General features: G+C 37.0%; 1 protein-coding gene across 17 annotated transcripts in view; it reads right to left on the reverse strand.

Moving 5' to 3' along the window:
- Positions 1 to 21,511, reverse strand: part of SLC4A7 (solute carrier family 4 member 7) — a 110,621-nt gene that overhangs the window by 28,752 nt on the left and 60,358 nt on the right. For 9 of the 17 annotated variants that reach the window (XM_045436382.1, XM_045436380.1, XM_045436391.1 and 6 more), the window contains 8 exons: positions 17,477 to 17,592; positions 15,333 to 15,490; positions 13,632 to 13,719; positions 11,749 to 11,895; positions 8,000 to 8,106; positions 5,605 to 5,779; positions 1,908 to 2,041; positions 486 to 731 (listed from right to left, as the gene is read on the reverse strand). In XM_045436382.1, coding sequence (XP_045292338.1) covers positions 486 to 731; positions 1,908 to 2,041; positions 5,605 to 5,779; positions 8,000 to 8,106; positions 11,749 to 11,895; positions 13,632 to 13,719; positions 15,333 to 15,490; positions 17,477 to 17,592 — 1,171 coding nt within the window. Of the gene's footprint in view, positions 1 to 485; positions 732 to 1,907; positions 2,042 to 5,604; positions 5,780 to 7,999; positions 8,107 to 11,748; positions 11,896 to 13,631; positions 13,720 to 15,332; positions 15,491 to 16,230; positions 16,291 to 17,476; positions 17,593 to 21,511 lie in introns of all 17 variants that reach the window. The other 8 variants (XM_045436386.1, XM_045436384.1, XM_045436381.1 and 5 more) reach the window with 1 other exon arrangement.

Raw genomic sequence — 21,511 nt, forward strand, 5'->3', positions numbered from 1 at the left:
GTACTGAAATTATACCATAAAAATAACTTCAAATAAAAATGATCAGACTTCAAAAATGTTAATGAAAATGCAAACTACGAGGAATATAAAAATCTCTGCGTCCTACATTCAGGACTTGGTTACAGAATACGAGATGGAACACCAGATCTAACAAAATTGCTTGGTTCAAATATACAGTGCTTAGTTGCCAAAGAATTGCATTTAAATTGACTGATCCAATTCAAACAGAAGACCAAAAATACACACATTTGAGAAAGTTGTTTCGGGAAATAAAAATGACTGAATTTGTTCAACTGTATTTATGTTCCTACTGAGTGCGTCGGTCAAGTCTCATCTGTAACAAACAAGTCAACCTTCACATGGCTAGTTGGGTAAGTTACAGCTAGATATACCATGAGCATCACATGCAAAATAAATGCTTTTAGGCTCAGACATTGCTGTAAAAAATACATTCTAATAATATTGGGGAAAAGAGAAACACTTACGAGTAGCTGGTCAGTTTATCTAAGTTGTTGTGCATATTAAATGCATATATTTCTCCTAAGTGAAAGAGCTTCTCCAAAGCCTCGTAGATGAATATGATGCAAATAAGAGCTGCAAAAGCCTCCTCTGTAAATCGAGTGATATAGCACACAAGGCTGCTCGCATCTGTTGCAACCAAAACAATGCACAAGAAGGAAGTCCACAGACCAATACTGGTTCTTAAAGACAGATAGGAAAGCTGATAATCTCTGTTTAGGGAAAAAATGTGGACATGATCAACATACACACACAGCAGTGTATATCTGTAATTAAGATTTTCACAACAAGCAATAACAAGAGTCTAAAAACATAAGCTTCCTAAAAAGAGTAAATTACAGAATAACAATAATGACTAAAGAAAGCCCTCGGTATGTCTCTGCTGCAACTGAAGATAACAGAATTATAACAGCTTACTTATATAAAAGATTTACAGTGAAAATCCGCTATGCAATCAGTATTTCAAAAACAATGACCTCACTTTAGAAATCAGTTCTGAGGAGTAGAAGACAGACGTGCAGTCTACAGAACTACATGGGACTCTCTAAAGACCCGGAAGCTCTACGTTAACATGGTAACCACACCCCGTCCCCTCCACAGCCATCACTAACATCTCCTCTGCCACCAGTATCGCCACAGAAAGTGACTTCATTTTGTAAATTCAATTTCAAATAAGAAATTACTTTAAGGCCACAGAGTCCAGAACACTTCAGGTCATTGCATTCTCTCTTAGTCTATGCAGCTGGCATGCCAGATTGGAATCAGAATCAGCTTGTTCAGTGAAGAAGCAATCAGAACAAGATGAGTTAGATGAATCAGATATTTTAATAGGATCGAGTGGTTTCAGGCTAAAATATTCAATGGCATTTATCTCACAAAAGGAATAGTACTGGCCACATCAAATTCCAACTCTACCAGCTACAGTACCCAGAACTGATTCCCACACTGTGAACCCTGCCAATGGAAACTGACATCTCACTCCGACAGCTAAAATTCATTCTGCTAAATAGACCTGATTGGCAAAGTCAGCTACAGCCTCCAAGATCCACCTCTTTTTAAAATTCCTTTAAAAGACCAACATACCAGCTAATCAACAACTAGATTAACTCCTTCTTGCTGGGTTGATGCTTGCCAGCACAAAGGATTTTTATTGTGCAAGTGATTTGTTGACCAGGACTCAAACCCACTGATTTTATACACACGGTGACGGGGTAGGTACAATAGCAGGGACGGGAGCAGGGTCAACCACACAGTAGCCCCCAAATACTGAAAATATATATTCTGTCTTTTTCAGCTACTAAATATATAATGCACTTAACTAAAGTTAATAAACAATATAATTATACACATATGTAGACACATGTGATAAGTAAATAACTATTACGTACCTGCAGAACTTAAATAAAATTTTTTCAAACACTAAAACTGGACCTGTGCTCCCCAATATTGTTAGAGGTTGCCCAGCAAACAACGAATAGGCAATCCCAGTTAATGATGCTCCAAAAAGAGACTCTATTGCACTCTGTTTAAGGAAAAAAGAAATGAATAGAAGTAATACATCATAAACATTATCTCTGACCTACTGAAATACACGTAAGACATCTGAAAAATAAAAACACAAATCAAGTAGTTAACACACAAAGCAGACACAACTTTTGATTCTTAACTTTCTATTTTAAATATGGACAATTACAAATACATCTTAAATACATCGGGAAAACTGCTTTGTTTTCATATTAAAAGTGAGCTTTTGCAATCAACCTTTATACAGAACTCAGTATTGTGGGAGGCAGGAGGGAGGAGTCAATGGAAGAGGAGCCTAGATTCTAACTCTATCTATAGGTATTTTATCTCTTAAGTCTGTAGGGAGTACAAATACACTTGTTATTGTGCATATTTTTATATGTCTGAAATAATTCATTAAAAAAATAGGAAACATTAAATACTCGATATGGTGTGCTACAAAAAAAGACTCCTTCAGATAGGTAAGTCAGAAATTAACAACTGATCCTATCAGTCACAAAATGATTTCTAAAGAGCAATTTTCCACACGTTTCAAAGAAATTACTCTTATATGATAGGCTTAACCAACAGACATCAAAAATAAAATGCTTTTAACATAAAATAGATGGAATATCTCCTTTAAAAACTCAGAGCAACCATTCAATGAAGAAGTATGTGACTACTAAAGCTAGGTAAAAAAAAGGTAAAATAAGAAAATCAAAGACTCAAGAAAGTGTAAATCAAAGCTGGTACGTCAACCTCTACCAATAGGACATCCTAACTCATTAGTTAATTAGATGATAAGGGGTACAGGCTATGCCACTAGACACAGGGGAGGGATCAGAAAGAAAAGAACAGTTCATCACTCACAACATCAAGGTCAACTGGAATGCACTATCAAGAAAGGGGAAAGCCCATCATCGTTGGGAAAGGCAAGGAAAAGAAGCTCGTGAGAAGCACCCCGCCTGGGCGTGGGAGGCAGCACAGCAGCAGAAGAGCAGGGCTTCAGAACCACAGTGGAGCAGACGACCCTTTACTACCAGATGCTAAGCCACTGGCATTATTCAAACTTTTCGAGCCCAACCCTACTCATTTTTCAGCGGGAGCGGTAAGAGCCGGGGGAACTTAATGAAGCGGTGTTTGAGAAAACACCTACCAGCCTACCGGCTGACACACAGAATGCACTCAATAAATGGCAGAGATTCTCATCAGCAGCAATAACAGCATCTTCCAAAAGCAAAATCACAAAATAAGAGTATGCAGTAAAAGTATTATTCAACTATTAGTATAAAATAGGACCAAACTCACATACGTCAGCCAAAACAAAGGGCCCGTATTAACTGCTAAGCCATTATAAAATACTTGCTTCAATCAGAATACGCATATTTAGGAATGAACTGAAGCAGAGCTCAAGGCAAAGGAAAAAAATGTCTACATGGTGTCGAGAGAGAGCAAAAAACCGAGAAGAGAAGCAAGCAGATGGCAAATAAAGAAATGCTAACTGGGGGCAAACAGGCACAGAAGAATAGTTTCCCTTCCCAACATGGTGTTAAAAAGGCAGAACCTGTCCCAGGAAGCCCTTCCTTTCACCACTGTGTCCACCACTCCTCTCCCAAGCCCTTTACTGGCACATTCACTAGTTCCTTCGCCCAGATCTAGTCTTATCCTCATTTGTAAATGGTTTTTATGTTCATTCCCAAGCAGAACGGTCTCTCTCCCTAAGAAACCAGAGCCCTACCACACTGCCTTCCTCTGGCCACAATCAGAAGCCTCCATCTTACCCACCAGAAGCTTCCCTGTACCTCTCCACTGCACAGCAGTGACCGCTCCACGCTAATCTTTCTTCTTTCTCAGAGCCTCTAGTTTGGCTTTTGCAAACTTACATCATCCTGATTCCTGTTTTCAAGTTCTGGTGGTGCTGTGTCTCATCTGCTGGGCCATTTTCCTCCGCAGTCTCATTCCTCCTCCGGTCCACAAACGTAACTCCGTACTTTTCCCTCTCCCCTCACTATGAATGATCTCCCCTGTCACCGTCACCTATTCCCAACCTTTATTCTTGCTCCTTACAAACTTGCTCCACTGTACAAACTCTGGAACTGTACCTTCTATTTGACGTTCCGACAAAGCACCTGAAAACAAACACATCATCTCTGTATCACTTTCCTCGGTAATACTCCGGATTTCTCACTGTGGTCCTTCCACCTGCTACAGCTCCCCCCTGATCTCATTCACATGTGCCACAGCACACCATGACATATTCCCTAGGTACACACTACCGTATCTTCTTGTCTTGTTAGAAGCCTTGAGGACAGAAGACACATGCTCATCTGACACTTGTCTATGTCCCCCCAATGCCTACAGCACCATCACAGGCACAGGGTATATTAAACAGCAGGATGAGAAAGGCAGGCAGTGCAGGAAAGTCCAAAAGCAAAGCAGCATTGTTTCCATGATGGTAACAGGTAAGACACATTTCCAGGGGGACCAGCAGAGTTACATGTATATTTTGCAACAACGCATAAAAAGCAACTTATTAAAAACAGATTTCCTTGATAAAATGATTGAGGGGTAAAAGAATCTAAATAACCAAAAATAAATTGAGTTCAAAGGAAATTTTAGTTGTCAAATTTGTCTCACGTTCAGATCATGAAATAGTTTAACTGAATAATGATCAATTAGCTTCTGGCTATTTTTTTCACCTTTTATCTGGAAAAAAATGAATTTCCTCCTAAGAGTAAATGCAAGGAAATAAAATACACTTAAGAACTGCAAATCATCTCATTTAAATTCCATTAAAATTTAAATAAACAAAAAAGTCTTTTTCAACATTTTACAAGGCACTGGATACTCTTATCATGCCTCCCACAGCCCCTCATACAGCATTACCAAGAACAAAAAGTCATAAAAACTTTCATTTTAGTCATATCAAAATATGGATGCAGTTTTCAGTTACACTTTCCAATTAAAACGTTGGCTACTTTTACACAAATTTAGTAACAGCAAAATAAACAACACTAGAAATCCACCATTTTTCTACAACTTGCAAAGGCTACTTATCTAGTCTGGGCCTACCCACCAGGACTGATGAGTTAACATTAATCCCAGGGCTCTAACTAATCCCATGATGCCTTACAGGATATGAAGTAGCCCCACTGATAAATTCACCCACCCTTGACCCACCCAGAACCAGTTCAATTTGTCTCCCACCACCAACCCTTCCCCACACCCCACAACAAAGACAATACAAGCCTTTTACTCAGTTTATAAAACCATTCATCCAGCAGGCCAGGATCAACTTTTTTTTTTCTTTTTCTTTTTCTTGTTTTCTTTCTTTTTTTTTTCTTTCTTTTTTTTTTCTTTTTCCTTTTTTTTTTTTTTTACCTCAACTGTGCATCTTCTCCTGCTCAAATGGCTTCCCCATGTTTTCCATAGCAATTACCCTTGGGGGAAGTCTGCTTTGGGACAGGTTAATCATGCTGTGGGTAGACTCTTCAAATAAAAGTAGGAATAGTGAGACAAATGCACACAGACACTTGCCTCTGAAGAGCTAAGAGCCTGGCCACTACCAATCTTTGTACTCACTATTCTGCCTTCTGTAGCTTCTCCAAGCAGCCCTCCAAAAGTGATTACAGGAGACATACAGGCACAGTATAGGAAAAGAATCGAGGCCAGGCACTGTAGACTTAATGCATCCTTGAAGTCACTCAAGAAAAAAGGTGCTTTCCTTTTGATGTCAAGTATCAAACCACCAAAAAGCCTAAATAGGTGAGATGAAACTCGTCAAACTGTACACTAGAGGCTTCTAGCTAGTTCAAACTAAATCTATGGGCTACATAAAACTGCTGGTGCCTAGTGTTTTGTCAACAGAAATTAATATCCTAGCTAAATCACGATATAAATTACAGAAGATACACTCATTTAATCTCATCCACTGACAGAGGAAAGGCAGATCTCATTACGTTAAAAGACACATAAACATCTGTATTTTATGGACTATATACTGAGAAGACTGCAGGCAAATGATTTTATATGAGTAAATGTAATTTCAGACACAAATGTACAAGAAAATATACAATAAAAATAAATAAAACCTAACAGTCCATTCAAGAAAATATGCATAAGCAATTCTATCAGTTAGTATCTACATTATAAATCTTAAAGGCAAGTGTCAGAAATACCAGGAAGGCAATTATAATATAAACCGTAAGTCCTCAAATACCCTTTACTATGAATCCAGTATGCTGTGCTTAGACTCAGTAGCGAATTGAATAATTTTAATTACTTTTAAAATTACTACTTCAATCACATAAATATTTCTGGTCCAGGTAAAAAGCCTAAAAAATTAACGCAGGGTATTTAATTTACTGGATATGTACTCAAGTTCACGTGCACATGGAGAAAACTAAGGTTTAAATTGGTAAATTTGTATTTGGTTTAAATTAAGTTTAGAAAACTAAGGTTTAAATTGGTAAATTGGTATTTGCACATCAGAGCCTTAGCATTTCAATGTAGGTGTTTTTTTTTTGTCTTTTTTTTTTTTTTTTTTAATTTAACTTTTGGATACATCTGACTTGAAAGCACTCTACTAAAATATAAGCCTCAGTGAGGGGCAGGGACTTTTCCTTGTTCACTGCCATTATCACCAGTGTCTAGAACACTGCCCAGGACATAGTAGGTACTCAGTAAATAGTAACAAATCAGTAATTCAAAAAGGTTTTGTGACTCATAAAACATACATTCTGCAGAAAATACACCAAAAAAGTAATCTTAAGCTTTAAAATGTTTTGGATGTTTCAAGGTTTACCATTCTACCTTTTTAAAAGTTAATATTGCAAACTAAATACTAAATACACATTGACAAGTTGACAGAAGTTACTGTGTAAATAATCTGACAGCGGGGGAAATCAACTTGCAATAAAAAAAGGTGTCAATGATCATGTCGAAAATGAAACCACATCATGAAATCAACAACTGATCAACAGTTTATATGAGGCTCTCATGTGACGGACCGTGAGATCAGTGGGGGCCTGACTTGGTATTTCTCACTGACTAACCCGATCTCAGTCTGAAGTCCGAGGAAGTAACAGTAACTGCTAGTGTTTGGGGATACTTGCAGAGACTAATATATTAGACCATGAACAAATTGTGTGTTCAAGTTTCTCTAAATTTTATGTTCAATATGCCAGTTGTTCTTTTTCTCTGATAGCGTCCTTTAGGCATATGTCATCAATGCCCCTAATAATGTGGCTGTTATCAAGTATCCTGATGTCTTAAACAAATATAGAAGGTTCAAAATCTTAGTTACAGCCACCACCCGTGGACAACAGTATCAATATCCACATGCTTTTTTCTACAGTATGGAAATACCGTAACATTTCTCTATTCTACAAAATATTTTCAGACAATGTTTGCACCTAGCAATATTTCTATTTTTTATTCCCAAAATTAACACCTTCAACAGTTTTTCTAACTAGGTTTCCAGGGATCATTACCATGGTTTCATTTTACACTATCTCATGATACAATGTTCACTTAAGAGTTTTAAATCTATGCACACACACACAAACTATTGGTTGTAATTCCTCTCTGTTCCCATAATTCTGTAACTTTATACGGAGAATTTTAATAGCACTCCACACCTTCTTCAAGAACCTTCTGAATGGGTAATGTAAATTACACTATATTCTATGTAACTGCTCAATATTCTTATCATATGGGCCATAACATTTTCATTTTAAATTAAAGCCTGATATAAAGAATCCAAGCATCTACTAGTAAAATTATTTTTAAATAATTTTCCTCAACAAAATACACTTACATAATGATGCATTTTAAATATAAAAAAAAAAAAAAAAAAAAACACTGTACAAGATTAACTTCCATATACTTGCAAAGAAAAAGACTTTTTATGCCTTCTTCATCAAATCAACCCCTAGTCCTCAAAAGACACCCACACTGAATCAGTATTTGTACCCACCGTCCAGTCCTTTGCAGCTCAGGCCCGGCATGATGACCGGCCTCGTTAGGTGTCTCACCCGAGCTGGGGGCAGATCCATTGGGAAATACAGGAATCTTCCTCTTTTCCTGAATTTCACAAAAAACACATTTTCAGAATTCTGTTTTCAAAAAGTTCAGATGGCACTCCTGAATTAGAGGGAACAGGAGATCTTATATTGATTGCATCATCTAATCAATGCCCTTGGAAATAATGATACCTCATATAAACGTCCACTTGAAATGAACTGCACATTAGAACAGTTATGTAATATTTGTCTCTATTAACATTTCCACTTTATGACTGATTGGCTTTTTATATTTTGTATCCTAAACCAAATATACTATATACAACACATTCATACCCACCATCTCAAATTGTCACTCAGTAATAGGAAAATAAATACCCAAAAGCATCTCTCTAACCAGAATATTTAAAATATTGCTCATACTAATGAAAAATACACTTTATGTTAATAAAAAAGTAAATGCCATTTTCCTTTTACCACAATACTTCCCTGAAGATGAAAGTAGCACAAGAGTTGTCTTTTAAAAACACGTTTTCATAAAAATCAATTTCCTATTACATTTTATTATTAGTAATTCAAGACTTGCGTGAGTGATAAAGGCTCCCCCTCCCTTCACTTGAAGATCAAGGAAGTAACTTCTAATCTGTTACCTCCAGAGGTCAGTGGTCAATGGGCTGTGTGTGACACAGCTGTGAGAAGGAAAGAAAGATAGGGGAAGGGTGTCCATCCCAGGAGATCCCATTGGTCAAAAACCCTGGGTGAACTACAAACTTACACTACTTGGTTTATATGTTCAACATTTATAGCGTAGCAAGGCTTATCTATAATCATAGGATTAGCGCTTGAAAGTGTCAAAATTAAAACTAAATTACATCTTAGCTCAAAGGGGAAAGAAGAGTACAAAACTACAGAATTCCTAAAAAACAAAAGAAATGGAAAACACTACATAACACAATCCATGGGATATAGAAAAACCATCATTCAAGAAAATTGAGCATTTATATTAAGAAAAACAAAAGGATACAAATACATGAATTAAACATCCAGCTCAGGAAATATGAAAACAGATTCTTTCCTGAAGTGAAAGTAATGAAATGAAACCACTAAAAGCAGAAACGGAGTTAGAAAACAAAACGCTTCTTTAAAAAAGGAGAACTGAAACAAGCTGTAAAAGCTGCTCTATTTCAGAAACAGGATAAACCATGAGCTAACACACAGTAAAAGATATGACAAGGAGGCAGCTTCAAACTGAAGGAAATTTTGTACACACACACACACACGTATGTACATACACCACCCTATGCAAATAAATTAAAAACCTTAAAGAAATGGGTAATACAAAGGAACACATAATTTCCCCAAAACTGAAACCAGAAAAACAGGAAATAGGCAATTTTCTAGGAAAATATAATACTGACCCCAGAAAACAGAGAAAGCTTACACAAACCAATCACTGCAGAAGAAACAAGCAAGTTGTAAAGTCCACCATACAACAAAATACTCAGGCTCAGAAAATTTTCCAAAGGAATTCTTCCAGACTTTTAGAACCAAATTACTCTAGCTATTTAAAGTTTTAAAAAAACAGGGAAGGGAAAATTTACAGATATGAAATAAATAGAAGAAAGATATGAAAGCCGGAAGACTGCACAAAAAACTACGGACCAATCTACTTAGAGTGATGCAAACAACTTAAAATATTAGATGTTGGCGACCAGCATTCTGAAGCCAAATTTGGGTTCATTCAATGCAAGAGTGTTTTCAAATTAAAGAATCTATTAATATGGTCTACCACAATAAATGATCAAAGGTCATACAATCATCTCCAGAGATGCTACAAAGCCATTTGAAAAATTTAACATCCACTTACATTAAAAATTTCAATGAAACAGACTTTAATTGGATTCTTTCTGAGCATGATAAAATGTGTATTTTGGCTTCAACGTCAGTAACTTAATGAAAGAAACATTAGGGACACTAACTACAACTGAGAACAAATTAAGAAATGCCCATTTAAAGTCAACTGCCACTCAACATTACTAGAGATTTCAGCCAATACAATCAGACAACAGAAAATACACTAGAGCTGTAAGGAGAAAAGGAGGGATCAAAATATCTTACTGCAGATGACATGGCTGAAAAACTATTACATACAATGAAAGAACTCAGAAAGGGAGGAGAATAAAAAAGAAATACTCAGTAACAAAGAGCCTTTATGTATAAAAGTAACAAAGTGAAGATATAACAGAACAAAACCTCATTTACAATACAGACCTTAAAGATAAAATGCCCAGAATACACTCACCAAGTACGTAAAGTGTAGGTAAAGGAGAATTTTATGGCATTCCTTAAGGACACAGTAACTAACTTGAAATCGGAAAACAAGTAGGGGGAAACATACCATGTTCTTGAATGACTCAATGTTAAAAGATGTCAACTCTCCCTCAGTTCATTTACAAATTTAACTGCCATCACAGTTTTTTAGAAATCAGGTTTTAGCTCTGGAAATTAAAAGCTCATTTTAAAGCTTACATAGAAAAATAAATATACAAAGACAGCCAAGAAAATTCAGGAAAGCAAGAGTAACAGAAGGGTCAAGAATGAATCTAGACCTACTGGATATTAAAATATGCCAAAAAGCCTCAGAAATTAAAGTATGGAATTGGTCCATGAACAGAGAGACCAATGGAATGGAAAACAAATTCCAGAAGGACTTGAATGCAAAGGGAAATTTACAAAACGATAAGGCAACAACACCAATCAAGGGGAGTAATGCTCAACTTTTTAATAAACTGGAACAAACTGGCAGCAATGTAGGTAAAAGATAAAGCTAGATGCATATTCCACATAATACACCACAATAAACTCCAAAGGATCAACAAATGATTTAAATGTTAGGAAAAGGTGTGGTTTTTGTGTGTTTCAGGAGCAGGGGGGTTGCAATGAACAAAGTATATCCAGGAATATTCGATTTCACTAATTATAGCAATGTAAATGAAAACCACTTTATAATACCTGACATAGTAGGATAAAGATACCTATCCACCTGACAAGTATCCAAAAGTTTGATAACACGCTGTTAGCGAGGCTGTAGGGAAAGAGGCATTCATCACTGTGGGTGTCCAAAACAGCACAACCCAGTAAGAAGGGATTCTGGTAATATCTACTAAAATTATAAAAAAGGTTCCACGTGAGCCAGCAATCCTATTTCTGGGAACCGACACTACAGATACACCTGCACAAGACTAAATTGGCATATAAATATTGTGATACGGCTTAGAAAAGGAAAAGACTGAAGACAACCTGAGCCCAGAAACAGCATATAGTATATCCATAAGTGAAATAAAACAGAGCTGTGAGAAAAATAAGACATATTTCTGTGATGTCTTCTGATCCACATCACCAGGATATACTGTTATACTAAAAAAAAAGCAAGGTGCAGAACAGGACATGTGGTATGTTGGTAAGAAAGGAGGAAACAGGGCTATATTTGCATCTCCTTGGACTGAATACAAACTAGAAGGACAATGATGTTCCATGGGAGGTGGGTACAGGGGTAAGAAGGTAAAGGGAACATGACGGGGACACAACCGCTCTGAGTGTACCCGTTTATACAGTTTTGATTTGTGAATCATAAAAATGTATAACCTATCCAAAGATATTTTAACTAGGACAAAGCAACTCACAGGGTTGTGTGGAATCTTACCTGAGAAGGAACACTTTTTGGTGGCTCTATGCGTATGGAAGGGTCCCACTCTCCTGGAGGTAGGACAGTTACTTGATCTAAAAATTCATCAATTCCAGATAAGAGGTCGTTTCTGTCTTTTGCTTTATAGGCTACATCATGAAAAATCTACAGAAAAAAAAATTGAGTTAAAGGATTTTAAAGAAGAAAGAAAATTCTACATATAGTAAACCTACTCTAGATATTACAAGTAAATCTGAAACAAAGGTAATTACCTAAACTCTTATCCCAGGCAGGTCTCCATTCCACCCAGGGTAACAACCATAAAAAGTTACCCACTAATTGCATTATCAGATGAATTAATAACAATCAACCAACAAAAGAAAAGAGTGATGCATTAAGACAGAACAACTTTTTTAAAAAGAGTATTCTGGATGAGAAATGGTTACTAGTCATTACAGAATAAAATAATACTGTAGCATGTCATTTCGATTTCTATGACATTTTAGGGTCATTTATCCTACGAAATGAGCATGGATCTGCAAAATATTTTACTTAAAAAATTCAGGTACTTGATCACTTATATTTACTGTCTGCCTACCATTTGCTGGGCACAATTTTAAGCACTGTGGATAGTGCACTGGACATAGATAAGGCAAAGTCCCTGCATTCAGAACTCTTTTTTTTTCCCCAGGAGGAAAGACAGCAAAACAAGTAATTACATAAGTATGGAACTGCAAGTAATAAATACTCTGATAAAAATAAAGCAGGGTTAAGGAAAGAAAGTTGATGGAGAAGAAAAGGGTGACCGAGGAAGGTCTAAGAGGAAGTAACACTCTAGGAGAAATCTGAATGAAATGAGACAAAAACCATGCAAATGGTGGGATGGGGTGATGGAAGGACACCTGGGCAAAGGGAAGAGCAACTGTGTTTGTTCAGAGGCAGAAATGAGCATAAATCATCAGAACTAATAGGAAGCTAATGTGGCCTGAAAAAAAATGGGGGAGGAAGGGTGAGTAGTGGTAGTAGGATAAAAGTTTCAAGAAATATGCGGAGGCTTGATCAGGGAAACTCTTTGAAGACAATGGTCAAGAATTAAATATAAACATACATATATAGCAAGATACATCTGGATATTAACGATATATTCAAATATGCATGTTATTAGCAGTGTAGAGGAAAATACTGTAAGAGAAATATCCATAAAGTCCATGTTAATTGCCAAAGAAAAAAGGGTGAGAGCGTCCAAGCCACAGAAATGGCCGTGGAGATGGAAAGGAGATGGCAGACTAAATGCAAAACACATTGAGGTAAATCAGTAGAATCTGGTGACTAAGTGGTTGAGACAGGACAGAGAAAGGAGGTCAGGTTCAGATATGTGGAATTTCAGATGCTTTAGGGACATAAGGCAGACATGCCTAACACCTGATTACAAAGCTCTCTCCCAAAGAGAAACAAAAGTCCTGGTCAATATAGGCCAAGCTCAATGAAGGGGTTCAAAAATGGGAGAGAGAAATTATGGAGAAAAAAAGCAGGAAAAGGGGAAAAGACAAAGTCCTGAGCAAAACCCAAATAAATGATACCCTGAAATCCAAGATGGAGAAAATTTCAAGAAGGTAGTCAATAATCTCAGATGTGGAGGGGCTGGGGGACAAAGAGTATCCAGTGATCTTGACAGAAAGGTCTTGAAGGTCTTACCAAAGGTAAATGGTTGAAGAGTGAATAAAAGAGTACAGACAGCAAGGACAATTTTTTAAGCTTCGCTATGAACAAAAAGAGAACTGTAATTGACATATATGTTTTACATTCAGTGTCCATTTCGAAAGGATTGAAATTCCACTTCAAAGGGATTTTATATTATATACCACGTAAACAGTGTCCACCTCATAGGGCATTTTAATTACCTCATCTGTCATGAGAGTGGCTATTGATCTTCCAATTTCATGGTACTGTGGTGCCTTGCCTGCTGGACCCAATAACAGAAACAAAAACCTAAAGAAACATTAAAATACACAGACTTAAATACAAATAACATACAAACCTAAACGCAGGCAGTCATAAAGAAATCATTCCAATGTAAACACGGAAACCACATTCAGCCCTCTTTTCCATCCCCGCACACCAATCACCGGAAAAAAAAAATGACAACAACTCTACTCACAGTAAAGCAGATGTCAAAACTACGCAAGGCACTCATAAACTTTCTACCGACCTCCTGCTCCCCATCCTCCTTACGGTAAACGAGTGATTCAAGAATTGAGTGTTCTACATTACAAGTTCCCATTCCCTTTACCCTTTTGAATTTGAGTAAACAATTTGATCTAATCTGTATTGAAAAAAAGATAAATGAGTAAATTGAGTAAATACCAATCCTATTAAATACTTATAAGTAAGGTTTGCCTAGTAAATTCAGTGTGTATAAATAAACAGTCACAACCCCTCAAACCACAGTCTGGATAAAGACTCTAATGAGTAAATAAGGGACTATGGAAGGAAAAATAATTTTTACGTATAGCTCCACAAATTTAACATCAAACCTCACATTATTTTATTTTTTTATTTATTTGTAAGTGTCTAAATAAAAAAGCATTTAGCTGCCTACCACATCCTCATGAACACCACAGTAAAATATTAATATTCACACTTGTCCAAATTGAAAGCATTCACCTTCTTGCTTTATGAGAATTTAAGTGTGAATCTATGGAATTATTTTTTCTCACTTACCTTAACATTGCACCACTAATGCAACTCAGGAAAGCATACTAAAAATAGGCACACGTATTCCAATCAAATGGCAATTAATTCTTCATATTTAATATTCTATGAATGATTTTTTAAAGATTTTAAAAACTACTCTTATTTACAATTAAGTTTATAATTAAATCAGTTAACTAACAAACTGATTATCCCCTATAACACAACTTGCTAATTCTTATGGATATTCCCCCTTTTTAAATTACATATATTGAACAGAAAATTTTGGTCAGGTCAGAACAAAGCATTTTGCTTAATTCAGAGGTACTTATCAATCATCAATGAGGAAGTAATCATATCCTCATTCTATAAATGAAAAATTAAGTCAGACTTGACCTTTCCGGATTCAACTCCATTCTGACTCCACAGGGCATAATACATCTGTCTGAATCTGAGCCATGTCTTTTAAACCAAAGCTCCTAAAACACCAAACTTCTTATAAAGGTACAAATGCTAAGTATTATTTTTTAAATGTTTATTTATTTATTTTGAGAAAGAGAGACAGAGTGCAGGGGAGGGGCACAGAGAGAGTATCCCAAGCAGGCTCCCCACTGTCAGCCCAGAGCCCAACACAGGCCTCGATCTCACCACCTGAGATCACGACCCGAACTGAAATCAAAAGTCGGACACCTAACCGACTGAGCCACCCAGGCGCCCCCAGCTAAGTATTTTTCAAAGGATGCTTTCTTTTTGTTTTTGTTTTTTTTTTTAATTCCAGAAAGAAAGACAACTCTTTTATGCTCTACTAGTCAAAGCATCCAGTGCAATGAAAATATTAGTTAAAGTTAAGCTTTTATCCCTTTTATCAATAGATAAAACCTTTCAGATTTTTGACATGCTGAGAACATTACCTGGTAGGAACAGGGACCTCAGTCAACCCCGAGAGGAGAACAGCAGGGGCCAGTCTCACAAATGCAATTATAGGTCTTTCCAAAAAGTCTACTTCTCCCACCAGAACATTGGATGCCTCGGCTCCTGAAGGAATTTTTCTCATGAAATTCATATCAACCTATTGACAAATAAATAATAATTAAAAATCAAATCTGCGTGGCATTTATAACTCTATTTGGAGGGAAATAAGAAAGAAAAAAAATGCTTTCAAGACTACTATTCGCTAATCAAAACTGGTGATCTAATGGATAAACACCAAAATCCCCACACATGTAAAGAATGGAGTAGACAAATACAAAAAAGCAAGCAAAACACATCTATCAAACAATGCTCCCAACCGTTTTAATTGTCATAATCTTTACTACTTCAGAGATCTAAGTTATCAAACATACAAACTAGAGAAAATTTTCAGTGATTATAGCACTATTCATTAAAAACTACTAAGGACAAAAATATAGCTCACAAACTAACAATGGTTCATGAAATTATACACAGTGCTAAAAAATATTCATTTCATGATTATTTTTACTTAATCTTAGAAATGAATTAGCCCCTTTGTATTTTATATATATTTTTTATAAGTCCTTTTTGTTTTAGAGCGTTCTGTGTATTCCCCGGTATTTTCATTAAGTGGAAAAAGTTGTTTTTATTTTTATTTAAAACTAAAATAAATAGCCATTTATCGCTATAGACATAGGACAGTGCTATAACATCAAATTTAGTCGTCTGTGTATAATTACAAAGAAAAGGCTATAAACAGAATATCAAAGTATGGGAATTTCATTTATATGCAGTTTCACACACATCACTAAACAACCACTTACAGGGCTATCTATTAAAAATAAAAGCAGCACTTACAGCGGGCCTCTTGAGTCCCACACCCAGTGTGCCACAACTACAGTGCCAGGAGGCAGACTCCTGCCCGACAGGAGACAAGGTGTACACAAGGATAGGCCAAGTAAAAAAAAGTAAAACTGTGACAGAGCAACAAAAATAAACGGCACCTGCCATGTCTAGAGGAGATCTATAATGTAAGTTACATTTAATCCATTTAACAAGGATAAATTGCGGTACAGTTACGGAACACTCCTCACTCATTTGAAGCAACAGAAGCACCAGTCAAAATATGATCAAGTTAGACGGGAAGAATTAAAAATACGGTAGCCTTTCTGCATAAGTTAACGTACCTTATGCAAGGCCTTTTGTAATTTTAGAACTAGTAGCTCAAGCAAAGCTACAATGCAAACCATCATTTGCACTCCTCTTCTGCAAAATGCGATTTACAGGTTTTGCACCATAAAATAAAAAGCCTAAGAAAAATGAATCTTACTTGAAATAATCGTATTTAATTAAAAGTCTTAAATTGGATACAACAATGTTAACATAGAAAGCATCTTATAGCAAGCAAACTGATACTATCAAAAAATTGTAACAGCTACACAGAATCAATGATACAGAAGCAGTACTCAGAGAGTATGCTTTATAGTCCACTGTAATTCGAACTTGGGAGTTTCTTGCCCTGCTCTTTTGAAATTTTGAAGTTTTCTTTTTCTATTTCATCTAAATACTCATCTACCAAAACAAAAAATCATAGTTCAGATAGGGGAGTTGTTTTTAAATCCATGCCTTTACCTACCCATGGGCAAACGCCGATTATGTCTCCCAGGGACATTCCAGAAAGTACTGACACCCTAAGACAGTAATTCTGGGATCTTATTACAGCCAAGAAAAGGTTGAATCGCCAGTGCTATAACATCATTCCCAAAATTAATCTTTCCAGTGGGGGGCAGCCCCAGAACAAATGACTGTAATTCAAAAGGTATTGAAGTTTCATCTATGGGTAGGTATAGATGGAAATCCCGTATTATTCAGATAGTCTTTTGTCAAGATTCCTGAAACTGGTAAACAAAGTCATTCAAATGCTCTTGGACTATTACCCTTCTCATAATTTCTGAACTTAAGTCACATATCACAAGCATCACATGCAGGCTTATAAACCCCAATCTATTAAAAAATTATCATAATCAGCGCTAATAAAGCCACATTGCCAGTGATTTTCTCAATAAGGATGATTATGAAGATTTACAGTGAGTGACAGAATTACCTTGCTGAAGTCAACAGTACTATTTTCTCTGCTTCCTCCACTTCCATTACCTTTAATTTCTCCACTTTTACTATTATCCAAGTTTCCAGGTGCAGACTGTGGAGAGGCCAAAACACCTGAATTTGAATTTAAGAACAACAACAACAAAATCCAAATTAGTAAGGAGGAAATTCACTTTCTAGATGGACTCTGCTCATATCCTGAAAGTGGTAATTTATCAAAAGCAAATGTGCAAGGTTAAAAAAAAAAAAAAAGTGCCAGGTGTTAGTACCGTACGAGCAAGACCAGAGTAAAATTTTAAGCAACAATGAGGCTGTTTATTTTAACATTTAAAATAACTGGAATGTACGAAAACGGTGGTCTTTTGCCAACAAGAAAAAAAATGTGAGTAGGTGAGGAGCACAGAAGATGGAAGATCTGGGTCAGCTCACACTACGAGTACCTGGGGAACGCGCTTCTAACACATCTGACACACACGCGAATGAGTGACATCGTTTACTTTCTGAGAAACCCTAGATGCGACTCAGAAATCCACCATAACAACTTCCTCAACAATTTCATTTCTCAGGTAGTATTTATGTGCTGCCTCCTGCCATTATTCCTAAGAAACAGAACTTGGAAAGACAGTAGCAATGTTTTTACAATATAAATAACAAAGACTAAGGGTTTTATAGTCAAACATATCTGTGTTGAAATAAGCACTCTCTGGGGCGCCTGGGTGGCTCAGTCCGCTAAGAGTCTGACTCTGGCTCAGGTCATGATCTCACAGTTTGTGGGTTAGAGCCCCATCATCGGGCTCTGTGCTGTCGGTTCAGAGCCTGGAGCCTGCTTTGGATTCTGTGTCTCCTCTCTCCACCCCTCCCCCGCTCACACTCTGTCTCTCAAAAAATGAACAAACATTTAAAAAAATTAAAAAAAAAAAAAAAAAAAGAAAGCAGCACTCTCTGCCACTTGGTAGCCATGTGACTTCAACTCACTAAAACTAAGACTCAGACAAACCTATAAAATTAGCTTGTTTGGATTACAAACAGTAGATAAATGTGCAATCATTAGAATGCTCACTTCAAGTAACATTCAGCAGCAATATTTCACAATAAAATAACCTAAAAATAACCTGTAGCCTATACCCAATCATTACCACTATGAATTTTGCAAAAAGTTCCAATCTCAGTATTTATCAAGTATGTAACACAGATTTCTACCATTAAATGTATCTCATTTTTTCAAAAACACCCAGGATATTCTAGTTCAAGAATATATAATCTTGCCCCAAACACAGAGTACCACAGGAGAAAAGGTGCTGGAGTGAATTACAACAGACTTAACTTTAACTCTGCCACTCACCACAATCCAGTGATCCACAGAAATCCAGTTAAGCAGTTTGTGCTTAAATCCTATAAACTTTAAAGTCAGCATTAGTGAAGAGCCTGAACTGTAAGCACATGGGCTACATCTGATGCATCTAATGGAATTTTCATTTTTCTGAAACACACTGTAACTAATAACTGAAACCAAGTCATCTGGGCCTGCTTAACCTCAATGACCAAAGACGTTTCTTGATACCCCTTCTCTGTCACAGAATGTTGCCGTGACCCAAAACCGTAAGTATAAAAAGCATATGCAAACTATTGGGGCGCCTGACTGGCTCAGTAGGTGGAGTGTGTGATGCTTGATCTTGGGGACGTGGGTTCCAGCTCCCCACTCAGTGTAGAGATTATTTAAAAATAAAACCTTAAAAAAAAGGCATATGCAAACTATATAGCTAGATGCTCTGGAAGTGTTAAACAATTCTGAAATAAACACTATTTCCTAAAACTTAGCTCCTTTCTCACCACCTTAGCTTAGCCAAGTTATGATGATCCCTCTTCTTTGACCTTTGTCTCTAAACTTCCAGAACAAGGTCCGTTCCTCTATTAATTCCTTTATTAAAATACACTGCCCAAGTGGAGAAAAAAAAGCTGACCCGTAGTTTTCAGTGGCTTCCACTGACTTCCATACAGGAAAATGAAGAATACCATTAAGGCCTTGGCGGCAGCTGCACATAAACATCAGTACATATACTTCTAACTACTAAATGTATTATATCCACAGATGCATAATCAGAAGAAAACATGTGCAATTCCCCAGAATTGCCTCAGCCACCGGCTTCCGGAGAGAAGAGCGGGATAAGACCATGGGGGGAACGTGAGGACACAGTGGGAAGGGGAAGAAGAAATGAGGAGGAACCCATACTGATAAAGCCAGAACATGATCCGAAGTCATTCGGCTAGGTTAACCTGGTCATCCGGAACCTATTAAAATGGGCATGCCAAGTACAAGTTAGAGCTGTTCACCATGATCTTGTCTACATGGTCCTTCACAGTCTCAGCTAAGATAAAGCTGTTTCCTCAATCAGTAAAGGAAGTCTCCCCATCTGTGCAGTAAATTTCTGGCGCTCAGGATTACGTGAGTAAATTCCCCAAAGTTAAAAGTATCGTTAGCGCAGATAGAAAGACTGAATTTCTTTGTATTTTCTTAAAAGAAGCAGCAATGTATGTACATATAAAATCAATACTCGGATTTAAAAATCATAGTTTGGTAAATCTATTATTTTGCCCTTACATTTTTTTCTCACAACAGCATATCTAACTGGAGAAAGATAAATCAAAGATATCAGAGTCTTCTGTCACTAAAGGTTTGAAAATAAAAGTAGTCGGGGGGGGGGGAGGGTGGCGCCTGGGGGGCTCAGCCGGTGAAACATGCTGACATCTCAGAGCCTGGAGTCTGCTTAGGATTCTGGGTCTCCGTCTCTCTGTCCCTCCCCTGCTCATGCTGTTTCTCTCTCAAAAATAAACATTTTAAAAACTTAAAAAGAAAAAAAAAAGGAGTTGGAGCAGAAGTGCTCAAAGTGAGAAGGTTTTGTCCGCCGGGACACATCTGGCAAGATGTAGGGACATTTTTGGTCGTCACAACTAGGGAGTGTAACTGGCGGCTAGTGAACAGAGGCCAGTGATGGTGTCAGACATCCTACACTGCACAGGACAGCCCCTTATGACAAAGGCATGTCCAGCCCAAAATGTCAATAGCGCCACGGCTGAAAGTCAGAAGACTGTTGCAAATACTACAAAACAGCTTAACTCTTTTACATGTAGTCTCTAAAATGGAACTGTTAGGAAAATAACTTCGTTCCCTGTCCAAAATGATACTGAGGCCACCTTACTCCTGTAACATAACATCAGACTTCAAGGACACTCAACCAGAGTTTCTAGGTGCTTGAAGCACCAAAGGCAATTAAACAAGGGAATAACATATAGCTGTCCCTATTATTTTAATTACATACCTTCTATAGATGTCTTCAAACAGTAATTAGGAGCTTTTTCTTACCTTTAGAAATTCCCTCTTTTCCCTCCATTCTAATTTATTTTCTTTAAATCTCATGGCATACTTTTAGCAAAGGAGGAAAAGCAGCTTAATAACGTTCCTCGATTTTCAGGTAATTGCTACTTTTATCCCGTTAACAATATGGCCTAACAAGCCACTGTGAACTCATGTCACCTCCTAGTTACTATAGAGAATTTATAGCTCCTCATAGAAGCTGGTAAAACAAGAAATGCTGAGTGTTAATGCCTAGATACAGGTAAAAACAAATGCAAGGAATTAACTTTAAAATCACTTTTGTTCAAGGTGCCTGGGTGGCTCAGTCAGTTAAGCAGCTGACTCTTGATTTTGGCTCAGGTCATGATCTCATGGTTTGTGAGATCGAGCCCTGCATGAGGCTCTGCACTGACAGTGTCCATGGAATCTGCTGGTTCCTTGTAATTAAAAGTGCTGATAAACATTTTTTGAAAGAAATTTATTTATTTATTTATTTATTTATTTATTTATTTAGAGAGAAAGAGAGACAGCACAAGCAGGGGAGGGGCAGAGAGAGAAGGAAACACAGAATCTGAAGCAGACTCCAGGCTCTGAGCTGTCAGCACAGAGCCCAATGTGGGGCTCGAACTCACAGACTGTGAGATCATGACCTGAGCCGAAGTCAGATGGTTAATCAGTTGA

The sequence above is a fragment of the Leopardus geoffroyi genome, chromosome C2 (genome assembly GCF_018350155.1).
Source record: "Leopardus geoffroyi isolate Oge1 chromosome C2, O.geoffroyi_Oge1_pat1.0, whole genome shotgun sequence".
Classification (NCBI taxonomy): domain Eukaryota; kingdom Metazoa; phylum Chordata; class Mammalia; order Carnivora; family Felidae; genus Leopardus; species Leopardus geoffroyi.